This window comes from Harpia harpyja, chromosome 9, assembly GCF_026419915.1.
Source record: "Harpia harpyja isolate bHarHar1 chromosome 9, bHarHar1 primary haplotype, whole genome shotgun sequence".
Classification (NCBI taxonomy): Eukaryota; Metazoa; Chordata; class Aves; order Accipitriformes; family Accipitridae; genus Harpia; species Harpia harpyja.
The window spans coordinates 14,002,570-14,026,401 of NC_068948.1; the positions used below are offsets into that span (position 1 = coordinate 14,002,570).

At 43.2% G+C, this 23,832-nt stretch overlaps 1 protein-coding gene across 2 annotated transcripts in view; it reads right to left on the bottom strand.

The window, feature by feature from the left end:
• Positions 1–15,160: 15,160 nt before the first annotated feature.
• URI1 (URI1 prefoldin like chaperone) overlaps positions 15,161–23,832 on the bottom strand; it is a 43,039-nt gene continuing 34,367 nt past the window's right edge. For both annotated transcript variants that reach the window (XM_052795612.1, XM_052795613.1), the window contains exons 7-11: positions 21,751–21,931; positions 20,898–21,165; positions 20,185–20,327; positions 18,261–18,519; positions 15,161–15,978 (exon numbers count right to left, since the gene is read on the bottom strand). In XM_052795612.1, coding sequence (XP_052651572.1) covers positions 15,790–15,978; positions 18,261–18,519; positions 20,185–20,327; positions 20,898–21,165; positions 21,751–21,931 — 1,040 coding nt within the window. In that variant the 3' untranslated portion in view covers positions 15,161–15,789. The remainder of the gene's footprint in view (positions 15,979–18,260; positions 18,520–20,184; positions 20,328–20,897; positions 21,166–21,750; positions 21,932–23,832) is intronic.

The following is a 23,832-nucleotide window of genomic DNA, read 5'->3' on the forward strand; positions in this document are numbered from 1 at the left end:
AGATTCCTGGCCATTCACTTTTTGCACCGTATTACAGCTATAAAACAGAAAGATGAGGGTGGTCAGGGAGTAAAATTAAAGAAAAGCAACAGGGCACCTACAAATACCAAAACATTAGAGAAAGAGAGCAGTGCAATGCAAATCCATTGAGTCCACCCAGAGCAATTTTACTGAGCTGGCAGCACGCACAAGGAGAATCCATCCAGGCAGGTGCAGGCCTTTCTCCTTCCCTCCTTTGGTACAACTATTTATATCCCTTTCTTCATGTATTGTATTTAATATCCAGTATATATTATATATTTATACATTAAACTACAATATTGCATTCATTTTAGCCTATCCACAGGCAAGTTGCCTTATTATGCCTCCAAGCATCTATACCATATCATTCTGCCTATAACCTTAAAATTGAAATGCCATGTCATATTTTCTACCGTCAGTAGCAAGTGTTATCTTACCTTACATTCTATTATATCATTGTACTTTCCTCCCTGCTTGATAAGCTGTCAATATTGTTTTGGCACGAGAAATTTCCATCTCATGCATCAGATGATCTCCATGACCTTTAAGCGAGTTGCCAGTAAGATAATTTACTCACATTGTTGTGACAAAATAATATCTCTTCTGCCCAGGTCACATGACATAATCATTACATGATTTTCCCAAAATGATTAAATTTTGCACATTTGGGGGGTTGAAGACCTCTGTGGCAAATTGAAATTACTGGATTGCTTATCGTTTTGGTTAACTACAAATTGTTAAAAAGGCTACTTGCCATTGCTTAGTCCAAGGAGCACATCCCAAATTCCCACAGTATACAGAACTCTCTCTTTCAACTTAAGTCTCTTTTTTTACTCTTTTTTTTTTCTTTAACTGCTCAGCCTTTTGCAAGGAATGTTTTCATACAATCATCTTTGCAGTGTCTTGTATTAGCAGGAGGATGTGATCACAAATATCACATCCTTTTGGCATCTTTTTGGCTCTCTGCGCATAACAAAAATGTCAAAGAGATTTTAATGAAAGGCTGCATGCTTGTGGGTATTGACAGTTTGACATAGAATCCTAATTTTCAGATGTCTTGTTCTTACTGTTTTTAACACACAAATAGTTGCAGTATAAGAGCAAGGCACCACAACCGCAGAGAGCCAGTATTTATATACCGTCCTCCTATTCTCAATGGGCTCTGCTCAGCAACATGCCCAATTTCTGTGGTTTTTGGCCTGAGAGTTTTTGCGGCTCGGCTGCAATCCTGTCTAATCCCAATTTAGAAACCAAATTATTTCTTCTCCTCACCCGCAGAGCCTGGGCTCCTGCCGCTGCTGCACCCTCATGGGGTTGTGGGCAGGGGGCAGCGGGGCAGCCCCAGCCAGGGATGGGGCACAGCGGGGGGTTGCGGAGATGACGGGGGGGCCCACGGACGTCCCTGCAGGGAAAGGCACCCCGTCTGCTCAGATGCTGCGTGCCAGCTTCATGGGCTGCAGAGACCATTCCATGAAGGACAGCAGGGACCAGGAGAGGTCTCTGCACCAGGGGTCCCTCAAGGTACCTGTGCATAGGGAACGCACATGCATATATATTCGTATTTATTTATTTAACCGCAATTGGGCTTCCTCCTCCTGCGCTCTCTGTGTTGGAGTGAGTGACAGCTCTTTGTTTCTCTGTAGAGAAAACGTCAAGACTTCAGAAAAGGGGCGTGTGGCTCCCTCCATCATTTCACTTGACTACTTCCTATCTCAAGCGTCCTACACTGTTATCATCGGCTACTTCTGCACATAAGTAAGGGAAGATCAGAGCAACTGTTTATTCAGTGAGATATTAGAGAATAATAAAACTGAAAATTAGAGCTGAATGGCATCAGGAACCTCCACTGGGTAAGATATCCTCCGAAGTTTTTCACAGGCAAAAGTTTAAGGTGGCCATTATCTCTACCACTCTAAAATCCCTCATGGCCATGGACTCCACCAGGTCTTCCCCTTGTACCACTAGAGATGGGTGGCTCAGCTCCAGGACTTCCCTCCCTCCCACAACAGCAGGACAGAATGGCTCTTCCCAGGTATCTGCTCCTTGCAAGTGCCCCATTCTCCCTGTATGCCATGCTGATTATCCTCTGTATTAATGATGCCTCCCAGCTTTGCGTGGTGAGCGAGTTTCATCGGCACGTTCCCTTGTCCTAAAGGTCAGGTCAGAGGGCAATCCCAAGAGGCAACCGGTGGCTTCTCCCTAGACCGGTGCTCCGTCTTTCAGCGTGACCCAGCCCCGTCTCCCTCCCCTGTCTTGCTGTTCAGGTACTTATCTTGTCTTATAATTTCCCACGTGGCACTGTATCAAATACTTTACTGCGAGAGATGAGATCTACTTCATTTCTTTTATCTAGAAAATCAATGATCTTGTCAAAGCAAGATACCAGGTTCGTCTGGCATAATCTACGCTTGGTAAAGCTATACAGCATTTACCAATTTTTACATTTTTACAGACCATTTTTACAATTACTTCTTTGGTTATTATTCGTTCAAAACCGTGTCCCAAGCTTTGCCCCCGGTGGATCAGCTCAGCAGCCCCAATGACATGGGTCCAGTTCTGCATTGCTGCACGGCCTCATGGCCTCGAACCGCTCCTGTAAGGGCCACCTTCCTCATACCCTTTCATGTACTTGGACAAAAAAAAGTTACATGAAGCACATATTTTTTTTATTAATGACTGATTATTTTATTTGATGGGGTCTCGTTCATCTAAGGCCATCCCATATCTCATGCCTCCATCACCTTCTCGGCCATTCTCCACTATACGTGCAAGTTAGATGATCTAAGATAGCCTTGGGACTTCTTCTTTGTACTGTTTTCACGAACCTACCGCAGAGACACAACTCCAAAGAATAGGACACGAGTCCAGCTGGGCTTCAGAAACCCAAGCCAACGTTACTTTTTTTTTTTTTTAAGGCAATTTAACGAAGTTTGCATCGCTGGTGAAATGCTCACTGCAGCTCTGCAAATAACACCAAAGAGAAAGGATCAATGTAATGCCCTATTGACAAAGTCTGAACTATAATACATATATTTTGTACATTTTTATTGTGTTCATGTATGTTGATTCATAGCTGTTTTATCAATAAAAAAACACTGCACAGTTTTATACTATAACTGTCACCAAAAATTATTTATTACTAGGATAATAACAAATTTTATGTGGACAGACATCCTCTGAGGTAAGATGCTGAACTATAAAGAGAGAGACAGAATTTCCTGCTCTGTACAGCGCCGGCCTAAGGAAAGCTGCTAATTTCTATCCACGGTATAGAGTCCGCAGGTATGCACACATCTATCTATATGCCCATGCTCATGAAGGTCACATAGGCATTTGCATCACATGTTTGTAAAACTATTTCCTCCTAAAAAAAGGTGTTAAAAGGCCTACAACAAACTTAAAACAAGACAGACTCAAGAACCATGAAGTTAAACACTTATCAAAGTTGGAAGCCATTAATAGCCTCTCATCAATTATACCTCGGAAACAATTACAAAGGGCCAAATACTGCAGCCCTTCGTTGAGTAGATGCCCCGTTGAGGTCACCGAGAGGGTTGCTCAATTAAGAGCTGCAGCATTTGGCCCAAACTTGGCAATTTACGTGTTGTGGTGTCTATTTTTAGAGCAGAGGCTTTCACACGGGAGGTCCCCAGCGGCGCGGCTGCCTGAGCCGAGGGACCGCAAAGCTGTTCCTCTCTGTTTCTCTATTAGTATACAAACAAAAAAGCACAACTTTTTCTTGCCCGTGCAGAATAGCTGGGGTTAAGGTACGAAGCGTGCAAAAACAAACCCCTCGGAACATTTATTAAAATCCGTTTGATTAAATTTACCAAAATGTACCACAAACTTCCAAAGGGAAAAAGCTTCAACTTTTGAATGTAGAAGAGATGTAAATATATTCCTGGTAAACCTGACCTTTGTGTGCTATACAAAATGACTATAGTCTTGTGTTTCAAAGATATTCTTCCTTGAAAAATATCCATTGTTATGGCATTTCCTTGACTAAGTAGAAATAACAGAGGTTATGCTTCAGCTATACGCAACAATATTATTTCTTTTAATATATAAATGTGCCAAAAGGTACATATATAAAGAACACTGATAGAGTTCCTGGAGCTGTTCTCTGCTTCCTATTGTTACAAACAATAATTTGAGGAGAGGAGAAAAAAAATCCCACAAAGAAGGATTTCAGCTTAACACGAGCAATACTCCTCCTGCACATCTTTCCTTTTATGCAGTTTTGTTTCAGTGATTTGAGCATGTTCTAATTTTGTCATTCAAGCCATCTGACTTTCACTGCTCTATACAAACAAAACCTAATTTAGTCTGAGATGTTTTAAGTCATAACAATGACGGATGGCCAAGGTTCAGGTGTGCTAGAATATTTAAATACCTAGTCTATATTTTCCTGATATAAAGACAGGCAGCTTTTTGTACTCTGATTAATTATGATTTTGTGTCTGAAAAAAATAGCTCTTTCTATTCTACATTATTAATTGGTTATTTAATTAGGGATTCTGGTAGCTTCAGATGTTGGGTAGCTAAAATTGTGCTGTGGTTTAAAAAAAAAAAAAAAAAAGACTAGCTCCATACTGTTGCCTTTTTGTATCTTATGAAGGTCACAATAAGATGTGATTGTTTGGCACAGCAGCAGTGAATTATGCCACCCAGACAAGCTTTTAACCTATGTGCCTTCACTCTGAGTGAGACACACAGGGATGTGCTCTCTTTAAACAGTTCTCTATTGAAGAGGATTCAATCACCATAATGAATCTGAGGCCAGGCAGCAATCTTCTTCACTGAAAGAATTTCTAAAAGATTGTAGAATTTGTAAAACGAACAGCTCACAGACTAAATGGCTGTGTGGGTGAATCAATTATTGCAGGGCTCGCAGTAGTCATAATATTTAGTACATATCATAGAGTGTTTCAGGTACAATAAGATATGCTAGTTTTTTCCCATTCCTGCTTGAAAGTGGTATGTGCTCCACCAACTTAGTCAATCTTCGGGATCTAGTTAGAACTAGTATTAAGTCAATAAAAAAATCCATCTGCAGCTGCAGTGCATGTACCAGGATCCGAGGGACTCACATTGCTAAACAGTAATTGTATTAAAACGTACACCACCGAGCTGCTCATCGGGAAAACACATGATGTATCATGAAACACAAAACACATCAAGGGCTGAAATATTTTTAGAGTTACAGTAGGGCCAATGCCAAACAGCTTCCTTATTAATACAATAATTATTTTATTTTGACAGCACCATTTATAACCATATAGTCTGTGTCCAGCTACCTGTATTTCCATTAATCAATGGATTTGAAGACAACTGTCATAATTTCATTTTATTATGACTTATAGGTTCATTGCAGTTCACTTAAAAGTTGCGATGAGCAAGACACTGGTGGGCAAGAACTAGACCTTCGTGGGCTGCCAGGTGCTCGTGCCCGGTGCTTGGCCCGATGGCAGCAAGCAGCCGTGCCCTGGGGGGCAGCCGGGGGGACTGGGGGCACATGGGGCAAGCCAGGATGCCGAGGGGTGCAACAGGGCAAGCTGGCCACTGGAGAGGTGCTGAGGCCATGCTGGTGGTTTAAAAAGGTGGACAGGCACTTCGCCTCGCAGGTAGGACGTGCAAACCCCCCGGCCCACAGCAGGACGATGCTGGGATGCTATGGGAGAAAATGGGAAGGGCACGATTCAGCCTTAACAAAGGAAGTATTTCTGCTAAAATAAAAAGCCTTGATGGCACCAGCATATAGCTCCAAAGAACCTGAGGACACTTCTCAGACCTTCAGCTGGGCCACGAGTTTGCAGCACCCATGCTGCACCCAGCCACCCATGAGCAAACGGGGACCCCCAGCACGCGGCTCTGCGGTTTGGTCGTGCCAAAGCCGAGTCACCGTGTCACGAGGCCGTGTCAGAAACCGTCAAATACACTGTCACATTGCCTACAACCTCCCCTAAAACACATAGGGCTAGATGGCAAACAGGGTGTCCCTTTAATGAAACTACAACATATTAAAAATTATTACAGCTTCGTCTTTTCAGGTTTTAGACAATGTAATGTGATTTATTCAAAGAAATGCTGATGATTAGACATTAAATGGCACTAAATATTCCACTTCCTCTGCGCTGCCTGATAAACTGGTTTCATTAACATTATAAGTAACAAAAGTTTCCATTTCAGTCGGCCCATTTTGTTTTCCTCACGATCTAAGTTGCAGCTGCACAGCACTATATTATAGGGACCTTGCAGAGCAGCAGCTTTGGGCTCTCCATCACTCCCCACGGTTAAAGGGACCGAGCCGGCTGCAGGCGGCACACGCGGGGCCGTCCCAGCTCAGCGTCCCGGCTCGGCATCCCAGCTCGGCATCCCGGGTCAGCATCCCGGCCCCCTCCTGCCGCGGGTCCCTGCCGCTGCCCAAGCCAAGCCAGCACTTCTTCGCCCCAGCCGCCAGCCCACGGGGGACACCCCCATGGCGGGTTCAGGGTGTTCAGCCCCCGGGGCTGGCACAATCATCCCAACTCCACCGACATCACCATCACTTTTTTTTCCTTGAGAGATTTTTCTTTAGCCGCGAAGTCTCTCCCTATTAAATCATGTGCCTCAGCCTTAAGTGCGGGTTAACACTGTGCCCTGAGTGGAAGCTACTATATTTGTCAAGGATACCTCCATGATTTATCTCTGCTGGCCCTGTAGAAGAACTGACATCTGGATATAAGGTGCCTCTATATAATTTCCAAATTCAGCCATTCTGCCTGCTCCCTCAGAGACCTCGCTTGGGGTCTGAAACTGCTGGAATTACAGCTAATTCCCAGTTCAGGCCCTTACTTCAGGCCCTGCCCAGGGCATCGCAGCCCCGCAGCGCCAGGTAGGGATGCTCTCGCATGGTACCCTCCCGGCGCGCTGCGGCTCACCCAGTCCTTTCCCCAGCCTTCGCTCACGTCCACCTTCTTTCAGGAAAAACCTCCCTTTGCCATAAGCCACAGACACACTTTTTGAAAGACCTTTTGAAAGTAAGACTGCAATTTAAGCTCATGCCAGCCAACGCTCCGGTATTTAATGAAGCCTCACTCCTGCCCCCGGGCAGCGCTGCCCGCTGAGGGTGGCCCTGGCTGTATTTTGGGTGGGGGGCAGGGGTTGGTCCAGCCACCTCCCATCACTCGCTATGCGGGAGAAAACAAACCTTCCGCACCCACAAAACGCTGACTCAACAGGGCAAAGCAGCCCCACTTGCTCGGTGTAAGTCTGGAACGACCCCAAGCACACCGATGGGCCCTGCCATGTATCCAAGAGCTGGATTCGGTCCCCCATCCCACGGGAGAGCATCAGCCCTCACCCCTTCCCCCCCACCGAGAGCACCCCGGCACCCACGCAGAGGAGACCCGGCAGCGCCAGGCCCGAGCGCTGTGTCCCTTCTTCCTCCCGCGTCTCGGGTAGTGTCTCCGCACACACGTAGAGATATTTAGATAGCTATATATTATTGTTTATGTAAAGCCATAGCTTTCCCTTGATTGCAAGGCATGGTGGGGCTGCTGATGAGGTTTGCTGTTGACATTTCTGCATTAGCTGGCTTTTGTCAATCCTGGCAGGCTGAGAAATTCTATCTTAAGGGCTGTTCTTTATTAAATTTGCAAGATACAAAACTGTGACTGACTCTTTTCTTTGGTGAATGTATAAATAATAAATCCAGATCGCTAAAAATAACAATTAAAATATTGCTCAAATTTAAAAGCAAAAGAAAAAATCGGTAGTTTTCAGACAGCTTCGCGAGGGCTGCGAGAGCAGGCAGAGGCGGCGGGCAGCGACCCTCCTTGAGGGCTTTTGACAGCTGTCAATATTGAAAGTGCTCGAGGAGGGGGACAGGGCTGGGGAAAAAAGAGCGCGCCTGAGCCGAGCCGCTATGTGTTTTACCAAACTTTGTCACAGAGTCTTTTATACAACTCCTTTATGCAGGATCTGTGACATAATTCCTATTTTTTTCCACCAGCCATTATATATGATAAATAAAACAATGCACTGAAAACACTGAAATCTCTCATCAATGTCTTTGTGAAAAGGGCTCAGATAAATGAGTCTTGGAATCAAAGGCAGATTACATGACTGACCATGTATCATCCTCTATGTATTGAACATAGTCTTTGTAAAGATAGAGCGGTAATAAAAAGTGGTATTGTGTGCTGTGAAAGGCTGTGTGGGTCTGTGCATGACTAATCTGTCTTTCTGCATTATTTTATTCAATCTTCTCTGACTTTATGCCTTTGACATTTTTGCTACACTCAGTAAATTTGAGTGAATAGGCAATTTTAAAGAATTTTTATAGGGCTTCAGAGAAGTCATACGCAGACTGTATCTTTGTTCAGATTTAACAGTTTAAATATTTCCTTTGTCTAGGATGCAGAGTAATCTTTAGGCAGAGGAGAAGAGGGGGATGGGGTAGGAAATGCCTAAACCTCCCTTAATATTTTGGCAACCTTTTGGCGGAGCCGGCGGCGGGAGCAGCGCAGTGGGGCCAAGCCCGGTGGGTGCAGGGTGCCCCGGGGAGCGGGGGGCGACACCGCCGGATCGGGCCCCGGCACGGCGGCCAGCCGGGCTGCACTCAACTTTGCCGCCTCCGCCGAAGGGCTGTGGGAATACCGGCTCCCTCCACGCAACTCAAGTGGGAAGCAGATGAAATGTTTAAAGGGCTATTGTGAATATAGGCTTAAATATGATCTTGCATCAGCCAATTTCTCTGACAAGATATTGCAAGGGTTGCTGTTTCTTAGTAAATAATGATTTTATTGCATCTCTTTAATGAACTGATAACGTGATACACAGTAAATTATCTGCATCTATAACATTACTGAGGATAAGCAGCGTGGTTTTAGTAATTTATACCACAGAGAGACATGCATTATAAAAATAGGAAAATTATTTCCTTTGTTAAATTGTGCAGAAGTCTTTACCTGAGGAACACCAGACAGATTAATCTCCAGAGATCCACTCGCTTGTATTTAAGCTGTTGAACTGTTCGTTGTTTTTTCCTCAGAACAGTTGAAAAAAACATTTTGCGAGCCAGAATTGACACTGTGGGTATTGTTCCTGCTCATACAAGTTATTAAAATAATTACCGAGCTATTTTGAGGTAACTTGAAGCTTTCTTTAAAACTTAAATCCAAACGCGAAGGAATTAGCGTAGATGATTTGCATTGATGAAAACCGAAGCGTCGCAGACAGCTCGCCCGGGCACCTCCCGGCAACGCAGCCCCAATCGCTCACCGCACCCCCGGGTGCTCGCTGGGCCCCGGCGGGGACCGAGGCAGGGGTTGCTTGGTGGGACAGATTTTGGCGGTGGAAGCTGGGGGATGGCCACGGGTTGGAGAAGCCGTTGCTCGCGGGGGGCTGCAGAGGGGCTCGTGCCAGACCCCGCACGGCCCCGGAGCGGCAGGCCCCACAGCATCGCCCCGCGCCGCAATGCTCAGCCCCGCTCCCGGGGCCGAGGCAATTTCTGCCGCTCGGCCCCGCGCAGGTGAGCCCAAAACTCCTTGGGACGCGCGGTCCGGCTGCAGACACCCGCAGCGCTCGCTGCCACGGGGCTGCTCCGGCCCTGGAGCGCAGCGGGATGCTCACCTCCCACCTCGGCCCGGGATGCTCACCTCCCACCTCCCACCTCCCACTTCCCACCTTGGCCGGGGCCGAGGCCGACGCTGACTTTCCTCGCCGGCTACCGGTGGCCCCACGCGGCCCGAAATGCGGGATTTGTCACCCGCGCAGGGGCAGGGTGGGTGATCGGTCTCCACAGCAGAGGGGTGGGCCACGTGCCGGTCAGTTTTTCTGAGCCGGCTGTACGCCCTGGGCAGCCGAGAAGAGAGTTAGGATCTATCAGGGGTTTGTTTGTTTGTTTGTTTGTTTGGGGGGGGGGGGGTGTTGGGTTTTATTTTTTGTTTTAGTATCACCATTAACCTCTCAAAGAGCTCAACCTGCACGGAGAAGCCGGGATCCCAGAGCACTCCACAGGGTCGCCCCATTAATCCACAGCCCAACCTTCCAAGAGGAGCACATCACCGGCAGATTACAATCTTTCTAGATGTAATCATGCTTTAGCATCTTACTTCAAAATTTTAACGGGTAAAAATTCCCCATCTCGGTGTGAGATTGCATCATGAATTCCCTCTGCCTCATACGGCAGGGATGGAAAAATACTACTTTTCATCCTTGCACAATGCTTGATGTAAGTTTCTGAAAATGAGCGCTCTAGTAAGCCTAAAAATGTAGGATAATACGATTCATTTATAGATCGCTGATAACAGATGCGGTTTCTGTTACTCTGTTACCACATCAAGGATTACTCCTGCTCCTTCAGGAAGGACACGGCACCCTCCTCCTGACGAACCATTACCATAAAGCAGGGTAAACAACAAATACCACCTTATCATTAGCTGCGTGGAGCAGTTCCCATTGATTTACGACGCTAAACGCTGCGAGGCTGGATCGAGCCGCAAGTCCCTTTTTTGCAAATATTCTTTTCAGGAGACCGCCGTAAAATATAAGGAGCCACCTCACCCGGGTTTGGTTTTGTTTACAAAAAATGTTTTACAACTTGCAGGGATTCTTCCCAATATTAGTTATTAACAACGCCGAGGTGGCATTTGCATTTTTATAACCTTGTTACTTAAAAGTGAAACAGTAGAAGGAGAGACTTAGCCGTGGCGTTCCCTGCCTGCTTTAATCCCAGCCTGAGCTTTTTATGCTTGAGAGCACCTTATGATGCTGTAACTAACCTCAAACCTGGAGCAGCAGGAGGGCAACAAACCTCCGAATACAGCAATGTCATGCTTTACAGGCATACTCTCCGCAACAGCATGAATGAAGGAAAAAAAAACCCCGTTGCCTAGGAAACGCTCGAGTCTTGGTAATTATTACTGTAACTGTCTGCACACCCCACCTATAACAGAAATGAATAATAAATTATAATCACTGACTGGCAGCTTTCCGGTGTTGCTTTTGCTCAGCGCCGCTACCTACCGGCGCGCGCGGGGAACTGCCGGCCGCCGGGCCGGGCCGGGCCACGCGCAGCGCGGGCGCGCACCCGCCCGCACCCGCGCGGGGGGAGGGGGGGGCGTGACCCTTCCCGCGCCCCCCGGGCAAGCGCCTCGCGCGCGGCCCCGCGGCGCGGGAAAACCCGGCGGGCCGGCGTCGAGCGTGACGGATCTCCCGCGGCAACAAAAGAGGCGGGGGTGCTGCCGCGGGGGGGGGGGGGGGGCGCGCCCGGGGCCGCGCGGCTCCGCAGCGGCGGCTGCGGCGGTGCGGGGCCGTTCGCTGCCGGCTTCCATCGGGCACTTTTGGTCAATTAAACTCCACCGTCAACAAAGATGCGCCATTTGTCTTCCGCCGTCCAATTCGCCGCGCGGTGTTAAAGGACTTCCATTGGAAGACTAGTTTGTTTGGAAATTGGAACGCTCGGAGTGATTTACTGGATTTGATTTAAAAGACACAGCGGGAGTTGGCAAAATTCACATATCATGGGGTTAATGTGGGTTAGAACGGAGCTATTTGTAATACAAAAATATTGCATACCAAATACACACATCTGATTTCTTTTAATCCCAGCTCATTTTTTGCAACATAAATCACTTTGTTAAAATGAACAGCTAAAACAGCTGGTTTAGACGCTCTTGAAACATACAAAAATCTGCTGCTTTAGATGTTCCAAGTGAGCAATGAAAAGTGCGAAGTGCAACTAGTCTTACAGGAGAGAGAGAGGGAAATAAATCCAGTTTACCTCTAAAGGCACACCACAGACTCCACCGGCCCAGGCCGGGCCTGCAGCTACCAGCACAGACCGGCTGCACCGAACACACGACATCCACCGCCTTTTCCTTCAGCTTCTCCAGGCCGCGCTTCCTCAGCTTCAGACAGGAAGCATTTCCCCTTCCCCCCCCCGCCCCACAACCCCTTCTCTGGCTACAGGCAGGTACCCGACTTACTTGTGGCCACTTAAAGAAGATTAAAGAGTCAAATTTGCCTCCCAGTGAGGAATGGAAGTGGAGCAGGTAATTTGCAGTGCATAATTGATGCAATCATGGCCCTGCAAAGGGCTGTGTGGAGTGGCTGCAGGGTGGTGGGGCACAGCACGGCTGAGCCACGCCGACTTGTCCCCATGGCCCTGCAGTGCCCGTGCAGGCTGCCACCACCGCTCCCGTTTTGGACTAAAGAGATCTTGTGCACCGACGTCTTTCCCTGTTGTTTTCTCCTGCTGCTGCGTTTCTACCTGCCTGTGAATTTGTGCCTGGCTGCGCTTCAGCTGGCACTGCTCGCCTGTGCCCGAGCAGGCTGGGGACACTGGGACTGGGCCGGGACAGGGCTCCTTCCAGCATGGGCGTTCCTGTGCCACCCCCGTGACCAGCTGCCAAAGCCGCCCCAGCCCCGGCCGGGCCACGTCCTTCCTGCTGAGGACACGCAAAACCTCTTGGGGAACACCGGGAAGAACCAGAACGCCCTTCCTCAGCCCTGGGCTCGGAGCCCTCGGCAGCGCTCCCGGGCAGATGAGGAGCCCTTCTGGAGGCAGCAGGAAAAGCCATCAAGGGTGTTTCCGACATCGATTAAACCGTGCCCTTTTTATTTAAGTGAACAAAATCGCCAACTGCAGCATTGGGGGCAAAAAGACACTCTTCTTGACAGATTAATTTATTACCAGGAGCCCTACGTGCCTCAAATTTGGGGCACCGTTGCTTCATCCTAGTGTTTGCTTCACCTGTGCGTTGGTGGTCACCTGCATCCACTTGTTGGCTTCAGTGTTCCACAAAAAGCCAATTTTAAGTCCTCGCTGAGATGGGCCTTCACGTGATCATTTCTTTACACCGTCTAGGTTTTTATCTGCTTTGGTAGATTTATTTTTTTGTTTAGCATTTGCAAACATTCTCCAGAAATCCTACAGCTGTTTCTTCTTGCTCTAGGCACCGCACAGTGAATCTACTGGTAAAGCCCAAGTGAAGAGACCAAAGACGAAGGATCAGTCCAACCTGCAAACCCTCTCACAATTAAATATACTGGAAAAAGGGCACAGACACATTAAGGCTCCCTATTAGGGAAAACACTCATGTGCTTAGTTTTAAGCACGTGGTTAAATCCATTCTTCTTTGCAAAATCTTTGAGACATAAGCACATGCCAAAGTGCATTCCTGAGTAAGGATGCTTCCCTGAACTGAGGCCATAATTCATTAAAACCCAAGGTGCATTTATCCTACTTTTTCCTGTGAGCAGAGATGTGAAAAAAGGGGAGGGGAAAAAAAGAAAACAAGCAAAGAATTAATTTTGATTTGAAACTGATCTATGGTGACAAGGGGCATTTGGTTTTGTTGAAGTAACTAGAAGTGGGAAGTATTTCAGAGGATATCTAAATAAATCTTTTTAAAGGGGTTTCTCTCTCTCTCTCTCTTTCTTTCTCTCCTTTTCCCTCTAATTACCCGTGTCTGGTAGTCTTGGATCTCAACCCCTTGTTATTTAAAATACATATTCATGGAACTATATTTTACAGTTGCACTGTTCTGGTTACAAAATAGCTTCTACTTTTCTAGGACATAATTTCATTTTGTTTAGCCAAGAATTCATTAAAGAAGCTATAAATAACCTCCTTTAAATATTTAGCCGTGAATAGAGGGTGGACTGGCATTGATGGCTTATTTTAGTACTAATGCAATATGCTTTAAAAAAAAAAATCCGCATTTGAGCATGAATCAAGTTAATCATTAACACTTTCAACGTGACTCTCAGGATCTGCTTGAAATGGAGATTGCCCCCTCCCAGCCTGCAAGCTTCAGGCCCGGGAGGGCTGCGCAACTTTCCCTTCAGTTTTTGTTTCAGCAAAACACAATTTGCTCGGTATCGTGGGGAAAATGCAGCTCCGCAGCTTTGGTGGGCTGCTCCTCCATGCAGGGACCCCAGCTATCGGCCCCTTCTTGCCCTCCTGCTGCCACACAACTTGGCCAGCATTTTCTGCCCATGAAACTATGCCACCTTCCCAAACACATAGCAGAGAACGACAGAGTTGGATGGAGTGTAGCCTTTTTTAAAAGTCACCTTAAAAAAAAGAAGTCCCAATGCCTCCACCTCCCTTCTAAGCACAGAAAGAAAAAAAAGTGTTGAAAAGGGGGGAGTTGGCGATTCTGTTTTAATGCATGAAGCTGCACTATGAGCTAATCTGCTGTGATCTGAGAGCAAAGGACTCAAGCGCAAGGCGCGGCTATTTTAGGGGCAGGCGAGGAAACGGCATTAGCTGACACCCTGTTCATGGATGGCCAAGATTTGGAAAACCAGATCCTGGTGGCTCTCGGGCTGTGCGTTTACAAAGCCACAGAACTGCGGCCAAAAGCAAATCCCTCCTTACACCTCCCAAGTCTTTCTGCCTCACTTTTTAGGCTGTGGTTTGATGATGTCAGCTGGAGAGCAACATCACTTTAAGGTACTCCAGCTCCCCATGCCCTCTGCCAACGTTTTCCCTTGTCCTTGCTCAACACACTACCCCTCTAACTGTGCTGATACAGACATGCTGGGAAAGAGATTAGGAAACTCACTAGCTTCAAAAAAAAACATGCACTGCTGAAAAAAAAAAAAAAAACCAACCAAACCAAACCCAGTAGTTTGTTTTTTAAACCCAGCTCCATCGCCTATTATCATTCAAGGGGTGGCCCCAGCAAAAGCTGTGTCAGCACAAGTGAGGGGATGGCAAGAAGACAGGAAGGACCTGCTGGGCAGGGACTTCTGAAGCCAGGATTGCTCTCAGTGAAGAGAAGGATACACAAAACTGTACCCCGAGTGCTGCAGTGCTGTTGCATTTTGAAATAAACTTGAAGCATTAAGACATTTTTCCTTAGTGTTGACTCCCTCTGGGCATTCCCAAGACAATTACAATGTTTTCTGAGTACACAAAAGAACGAGGAGATTTTGTAATCAGAGTCTGAGTTTATGCTTCTCTCCTTAAGAGCATTCAATTTCCATGGACATTCATTAGCAGGAGGTTAAAACACAATGGCACAAGAGAATGGACTGCTTTTATGTCCATGTGGTAGTAAACACTTCAAGCTAGAAACGCAAGTTCAGAATAGAAACCTCTCCATGTTGTTTCCAAATTAGTAGTAATGTAACAAAAAACACACAACTTTCACAGCTTTTTTACTGAAAATTTAATTTTACAAAATACCCTTTTCCATCAAAGAAACTTCCCTGCAATGTACATGAACCCAGCGTTTTATAGATCTGTACAGTGAGATATCAGAGAGGTTTGAAAGAAGGAAAAAACTTTTAGCAGACACCTAGTTGCAAAACCTACAGCAATGTGAATACAAGTGTGTCTTAAAATGCTAAAGCAAGTAATGCAATATAATTGGTGAATCTATTTGAAACGTGAAAAGTTTCCTTAAAATGGCCCATATGGTATGTAGAACATCACAGCTGGCACAAAACTGCCTGTATTTAGGTTTAAACACAAAAACAATGTATGTAAGGAACAGTTTTTGAAAAAGAACCCAAGTGCTGCTATCATAAGGCAAACATATACAAAGGTGCTGACAGCACACAGGGAAATCGACAGATGAATACTCAAGTGTTCAAACACTGAACTTTTTTTTTTTTTAATGTCGCCAATAAACGTTCAAAAGATAACCAATGCCAAATTAACATAGGACACCCTTTTAACTAACTAGGTGTAACGCATATAGTTTTACATAATCTCAACAAATGTGAAACTAGGCATGAGTACTCCAACTTCGGCTCGCTAGGCAGGACCTAGTTAGTCTGTTGCATTCTGGAAGCTTTGAATTTTGAAATCCTCTTTGTAGTTTCTTCTGATGCTTCGGACAAAACTTCCTCTGATTTTCGCTCCAGAATGGTAGGCAGGACTGGGTGAGCAATGACTGGGTGTGGTATTAAGGAGGGAGACAAAGGCTCCTTTTCTATAACAGTTCCAGAAAATGCCTACAGCAGAAGAGAATACTCAAAATGAGCTAATAAAATGCAAATGTGAAGCTATGCCCATAAGGTCATTACCCTATATTAGCCTGATTAGGATTGTTATTTCTCTTAATCAAAAGTAAAGAAATATCTTTAAATCAATGATTGTTCCTTGCATAAGTAACCAAATTGTAATTAACCTCAAAATACAGCTTGTTCAAAGATGACTGAATGAAAGACAGTGTCTTAAAAGTACTACTTAATCTCATTCCTACTGCATAAATGATCTAAAAATTTGCTTCCTCACTGACAAATGCCCAAGAAATAAAACAGCTGATGTAATATATAGTTTCATTTTGGATGAGAAATGGAGAGATTTTGCAAAGTTGGAGTATGTCAGCATTTCCATCATACGTCATATTTTATGACTTAGTATCTTCTAATTGCATCAAGCTGACACACTGCATACAAATTGGCAAGCACATATTTTGTTTGTTCTTTTCTCCTTACCAAATATGATCAAAAAATGGTGAAAGCAATTTACACTTAAGAGAACGGCAAACTTGCTTCCAACTATTTCTCTCTATAAAAGGTCTAATAAAAACATTTAATGTTTAAAAATGGTAATTTATATGCAGCCAATTATATGACTTAATCCTTTTTAACTTAGCTAAGAAATGACCATGATTCTTGGAAAACATTGGGAAAAAAACAGCTCAGAACTACTTTTCATAAACATATTTAAGAACAAATCACCCTGCTATGTATTGAAAACAGAAAATTCAGAATGCCTAAGGACAAAGGGAAGCAGTTTACATCCAAGGTTTGATGCTCACACTGGGCACAAAGGAATGCACACCAGATTTATTAACTATGCTTAGTTCTGCTTTTTCATAACTCAGTTACCAAGAAAAACAAAGCAAAACAAACCAGCCATTCTTTTCTTGCAGGACCTGCAAAAAAAAGCAGTGGTTTTTTGTTTTCTGCTCCAATAGCCAAAGTATGCCTAAAGCCGTGCCTGTACACAACTGCGTTTTTCTAACAATACGCTCATTTTCAAGAACAGGTAAGCAAAATACAACCTAAGCAGATCGTGGTAAAATTAGAAACAAAAAGAAAAAAAGTTAGTGCGTTGCAAATAGTAATGGAGAAATAGTATATTTCAAACACCCACAAAAACAACCAGAAGCAAAACAGCAGCATCTAGGAAGGAGTATTTTGCTTACTCTCCTTCAGTTACTTAGAAAATACACTATATTGTAGAGAATCATCATGCCATGTTCAGAAAATGGACTAATGGGTAACATCTAAAGTGTACTTAGATGTTTTAGAAAAATATAGCAAATACGTTCCAGAAAGTATACGTGAAATGCTAACTCTACAGATGGATCTTCCACCATGAATCTTCACATCCTGCCTGGATTTGTTTGTATGAAAAATGATGGTAAACAATAGCTTTTATGAGGAATTCATTTCTTGTCAAAAATAATTTCTTCTAAAAACAGTGTTTTTGTTGAACTTGCCTATTGCCCTGGGAACTACTGAAAACTCAGTTTCATCTAGTTTGAAAAAATTAGTGTAAGTTCTTACAAAATAAAAATGAAGAATACTCTATGCCATGAATTTCAGAGCAGTGGCTACATTTAATTCCCGTACTCATCCAGTCACTAAGCAACTGTACATTTTCCTTTATGTCGTACAGTCTCTTTCCTTTATGATGAAGTCCTGAACTTTCCAAATGTGTGAAAATAGATTTGTATTGGAACAGGATGAGTAGAGGTGTAATGCTTCCTTCCACAGGGCAATTCCTCTGCCTTTGGTAAGTCTAAATAATAACTCAGCTGGTATTTGTGTGTTTTAAAACTTAAAAACACAACCTGGAAACTAGCTGTCTAGTAGCTGTGCAACACAGGTTACAAAGAATCAACTCTTCCCTCTCATCAACTATGAAGCCCAGATTTTTCTTTTTTTTTTTTTTTAATCCTGCTGTATGTATATCCTGCAGTGAAATTTTCAGGATGACCCGGTAGCCATGATGCTGGTTTCAGTAACACCAGCAAGAGGCTACTTTGTCAGATCTTTACAGAAGAGCTTCAGGTCTCAGGGAAGCCAGCTGACTAGCCTCCTCCCCTCTGGCCCTTGGATGCATATGACAGAAGCTTGTCACCTGGTAATGTCCTGAAGTAAACTAGGTAGGAGTTAGAAAATTATTTTAACGAAATCAAACTGACGGTATAGGCAACTACAGTCATTGGCATCTCGCTTTTATCCCTGCCAACAATCAATAATTAATTAAAAACCTGTACCTCGGTTGTCCCTGAAGAGGGAGGAAGCTTTTTCGGTAGCTCCTGCTGCCCCTCCTCCTCCTCTTCCTCCAGTATGCCTTCGCTGTTGTCGCTCTGAGTAGCTTCATCACAGCTAATACTCCTCTGAACTCCTCGTCTGTCATCAAACTCAGCAGCACTGTTCTCACTGGTATCGCTACAAACACTGTTCTCTCTGCTTCGAGACTTCAAAATTGATTTACGAGGGACATATTCTCCATTCACAACATCAACAAAGACTCTATAAAGGAAAATGTTAGCTTTAATAAACCATTTCAGGATCAGATGACAAATTTACAGTGATCTGGCTTTGTCTTTTGTACAAATTAATTATGATGTGCTTTTCCAACTTTTTTGCTGCAGAATTACAATACTGTACCTTTAGAGGCATTTTATTTACCAACGTACAAGAATCAATTCTGCAGAGCAAACACTGTTATACCCATTATTCAAGCATTAAGTTGGTACACTTTTTTTCAGCAGAAAATGTATAGCTCTTTGAAAAGTGTTAGAAAACAGAACAGTGTGAGTTACAAAAAGTTAGAAAAAAGGTAAACTAAATGATTGCCAGGGTTGTTTCTGTGAAGAGAAACAGAAGATCACAATAACGGAAGGTTTTCTAGAATGAAGTCCTTGTCAAATGTAGAATATAAAAACAAATACTTGAAACATTCATTGCACACAGAAAGCATGAAGCTTTTTCCTGACAAGTGCCATAATCTTCAAGTTAAAAAAAAAAAAGAAAAAAAATTTAAAAAAATCAGCTTTTAAGATCAGATCAACACAAAAACACTTTTCAAGTATTAACAGACTGTAAACTGATAAAGAAGCCTCTTCCTGCAGTTTGTACTCCATCTCTATGACTTAAAGAAGTCAAGGGTGAGTGGAGGAGAAAGAGTAGCATTAGAAGACAGTGCCAATTTTATGAAACTCATAAAAGAGAAGCCCAATGACTGGATGGGTTTTAAGGGCGTTACTTGTTTCTTAACAGCTTTATTCATCAGGCACTCATGGGAACACTTGCATATCTCTACAGAAGATGGAGTTCCTCTGCAGAGCTCAGGGAGAGCACCATGAAAGAATCCTTTACCTCATCTTCAGCCCCAGCAACTGTAATTACAGGATGGGTTTTAACTTTTCACACTTTGTGACACATTTTTTAAGATATTTAGGTGCCTGAATACACTGACATACAAGTGCAGTGTGATTTTCACAAGCACTTAATCAACTAATCTAATAGGTGTCTGTGTTCATCTTTACAAACCTAAATACTTGTTTTAACCCTCCCGTCACCATAGTTTAGTATTTTATACAGTCATCTAAGCCCAACACTGTTTTTCAAGCTCTCTGAGTGTGGGTGTTCTACAGGTGAGCTCTTCTTTTTATGGAGAATAGAGACAGTGATGGACTAAAGTCAGTGGGACAGAATGCAAGAAAAACTATGCAAACAAAGACCTGAGTATATTCTGAAGATACTGGAAGGAAGAGACAAGAAACAGCAATTAGTAACTGGGAAAAGAGGAGTATTACAAGTGATAGCTCTGGTCAGTTATGTTTGAAAACAAACACAGAAGCAAATGACATGGAATTAACCAATAAAGTGCTGTACCCCTTTATGCAGATGATATGTACTGGCAAATTTACCTCAATTTCAGAAGCTCTGAAAAAGTAGATAGATGATGAATTGCTAGTTGGAAAGGAAATTTTAAGCTCAGAAATGTTTTATGGATATGAAAGCACGGCAACCACGCAGAAGCCACAAACTTTCATTTTTAAGTAGTAAATTTAGTTCCAGCTGTTTCTTTCAGGAAATAGTAGGCTCAGTTTCATACTATAGGTGAACAGAAATGAAAAGAGAATGTCTGCTAAGGGGAAAGTTCACGTGCCAATGCTATAAATTACACACCGGTAAATGTCTGCTGGGGTTTTGATGTTAGGCAGTTCTGGAGTTGCATGGCCATTGCCATTGCTGTTCTTCCTTTTACGCTTGGCCTCTTCTTTCTTTTCACTGAATTTCAAAGTAGTATTTTTTCCTGTGTTTATTCTTACCTGAAAATTGAACACAAATGATGGTCTAGACCATAAAATCAACAATCACCAGGCTGCAGATCAACTGACTTCTGACATTCTCCTAAGCAAGCAGTTGCAGACTACAAAGCATAGACAAGTTGAATGAACGTATGAATGGTAACATTCATAGTGTGAACTGTTTATTCTTTACACTTGCACTAGGCTGGGGCATTTCTTTGCACTAATGTGCATAGAGTTTGCATATAATATATGACAATCTGCTTATTCAAATTCTGCTCAACAGCTGAGCTGTTCAACATTCAATTTCAAGTCAAGTAAAAAGTAATTTTAAAAACTCCTAGACAGGACGCTACCTTTTACAACAGTTGGAAGCCAGAACAGCAAGGTATACATTTGAAGATCGTTTTTTTAATACCATATTTGAAACTGCAGGATTTAAACAGTGGCTTTCAAGCATTTGAAAAAAATCCAAATAAATGTCACCTACAGTTAGCATTCTACATTATCTACATTATCTAAAATTTTAGATATGGTATATATGTTTTATGCAATCTCTTGAGAGAAAGATAAAAATAATAAAGTACGAACCCTTTTAGGTTCAACAGTGTGAGAGAAAAAAATAGTTGGAACAGAGTTATCTCCAACATCTATGTCATCTTCATCATCACTGTGATAATAAGTAGAGCCATTAACTTGGACACCAAACAAGTCTGAATTTGTTACTTCTTTATGGAAGTTGCCCTGAGTAATACAGTCTTCTGCTCTATACGTTCCATTCAGATCTGTCCTCTTATCGTCTTTCTCCTCTTCGGAAGAGGTTGTATCTTCTCCATTTGTCTCAACTGTATCAGGCATCCTATGAAATGAAAAATATCTAAGTGAACTGAGGCAATTCATACTCTTGAAGAGACACAGGCATACAAAATAATGAACAAGCCTGTACATAATTTTCTTTACCCAGGTACTATATTTTAAGCCAGATTGTGGAACCTTTTTTATACTCTGTAAGAATAACTATGTACTTTCCATGTCAACTGGAAATACCAAAACTGTGACATTCTGGCTAATGACATATGTATTGCTTTAGAATCAGAATAGATCTAAGCATGTCATTAAATGCTAAATGTGTAATTCCTACATTGTAAATGACAGATTTTCCTAGCCTGTGGGAAATGGATTTTACTTCCCCCTTTCCTATCATCTGAAAGAAAAAATACTGTAGTGCTAGACTGCTGTGGTTGCACAGAAGCAGATTTTAGCACCTTCGGCCTTGCGGTGCACACTTTGTTCATGTTCCACCTTTCTTCCACCTACTATAATTTTAACTGCATCAGTCTAGTCAGCTATTTGCACTTACAGTGAGATCCTTTGTGTACAAACAGAATCACACACCTGTAGCTTTCTGAACTCTGAACCTGACTGTGCTACAGCAGTACTATACCTGTCAAGTTCACCATGTATCTCTTCTTGCCTCTCAAGTTCTTCTAAGCGGGCCCACAGTTCCTCCTCTGACTGAAAACGGCCCATTGATTTTGTATCACTTCCATTTGCTGGAAAATCTACCTCAAAAGCATTTGATACTTTTGGCTTTGAATGAGGTTTGTGAGCAGTTCGGTATTTTCCTGTGTAACAAAAAGTAAGATGCAATTACTAAAACAACTGACAAAAAAACAACAAAAAACATTGGGGGAAAAAAAAACCACAAAGGAATTAAGGAATATGGGCAGAACATTTTCCATTTCAAATTACTGTTTAACTGTTTAAGTGAAACTGTCAATGAACCAGAGCACCAGCACAGGATAATAGTCTCCGGATGTTACAGAAATACCAAGGCAAAGCAGTGATGTTTATTTACAAAGCAGGAGACACTGATCCTATGACAGTTTTATTACAATATGTGGTTTTTTACCTCTTGTGCCTAACAGTAGATTTTGATTTGCTCTGATAGATACCAACATGTGAATGTGACATTTGCTCACTGTCCCATTAACGGCACATTTTATTAACTGGGAAAACAAACTTTGTACTTCAGCTCATTTTGGACAAAGTCACCTATATTTAAAGAGCAGAGTCTTTTTGTTTTGGGTTCTATTTTTTAAAATTTACAATGGAATCATTAAAAATGTTCTCCAGAGTCATCTGGAAAATCTGACCAAAATCTAGTCATTATGAATGACTTATTTTGGTGAAAAAGACCCACTCCGAAAAGCATACAATAACCTGCCTTTCAGAAATAATAAATATAAACCCCTTTAAAGCTTCAGAGGTGACCTGAGATATACACTTGTGAATAAATGGTAGTCACCGACAAGTTCTTGCTGGCATTTAAAAGCTTTGCTACCTAGTAAAATTGTGCGTCCATTGAGGATGGGGAATACTTTTTACTGGTTTGAGTGCTGTCTAGCACATAGGGAGCAAACTGCCTGCCAACAATACTAACGCTCTAGCCCTGTCTGTGTGAAGGGCAGGACTGCTTCTTTAATCCCCCTTCTCCCCCAGACCGGCAGCTCCCAGGGCAGTTTCTGCATGGTCCCAGGCAGGTTCCCAAGGGAAGTTGCCTGCTCTCTGCCCATCAGCACCCCCCACGCAGCACCTGCACCTCTTTACAGTAGTGAGGACCCTTCCCCTTCCATCACTGCTACAAGTACACCCAACATTTGTCTGTACAGTGGGACTCCAGTATCTCTATGGGTCTTTATGAAACTCTGCTTTGTGCATCTAATCAACAGTAATATACAACGTCTTTGTTATTTAGCATCCTTTAAGTTTTAAGATCTCTTTCTATTAATCATGTGCCCATTTTTTTTTAATTTAAGAACTCATGGCTTAAAGATATCCTTATTCAAATACGTCAGCTTATACTTTAATCCTGAGTTAAATACAAATTCAATAGCAACATTAAAAAGCAAACAGGTGACTGTAAGTGATGTTGGAATGTGTCCCCCCGACTCTTCCACGGGATAGCATTTTTCATCATCTCATTAAGAAAAGGCTGAAATGTATTTTATTGAGATTTGAATATTAAGCCAAGCAATCAGAGTAGCTTGTGAAGATTTCATTTGGTATAATTACAAAAATTAATAAATAAAATTTGGAAGGATTAGTTAACAATCTATTTCAATTTGATTTTCAGATTGTGCCCTCCCATTTCCTTCTGTTATCCTTCAGTATTAACTACTGACTTGACTACCAAGGTAAGCACATGGCTTCCTGAACACCAGCAAGCACTTCAACATGCCAGTGTTTTCCCTCCTAATTCTAATAGAACTTCTGTCAGTTAGGAAACCAGGTCAGATCTCAAAGACAACTGAGGATAACCACTTGCTGCTCCAATATCCACTGTGCTCACTGTTACTACAAAGCACGACCACTAACTTCATACACTAACCAGAAAAGGTGAAATATTAAAATCCAGAAAAATGGAGAGTCAGCAATAAACTAATGAGATGCTCAAGATACTTGTTTTTGTCTTCCTCAGAGATACAGTCCATTTCCACGTGAACAAAACCTAGCCAATTCCTAG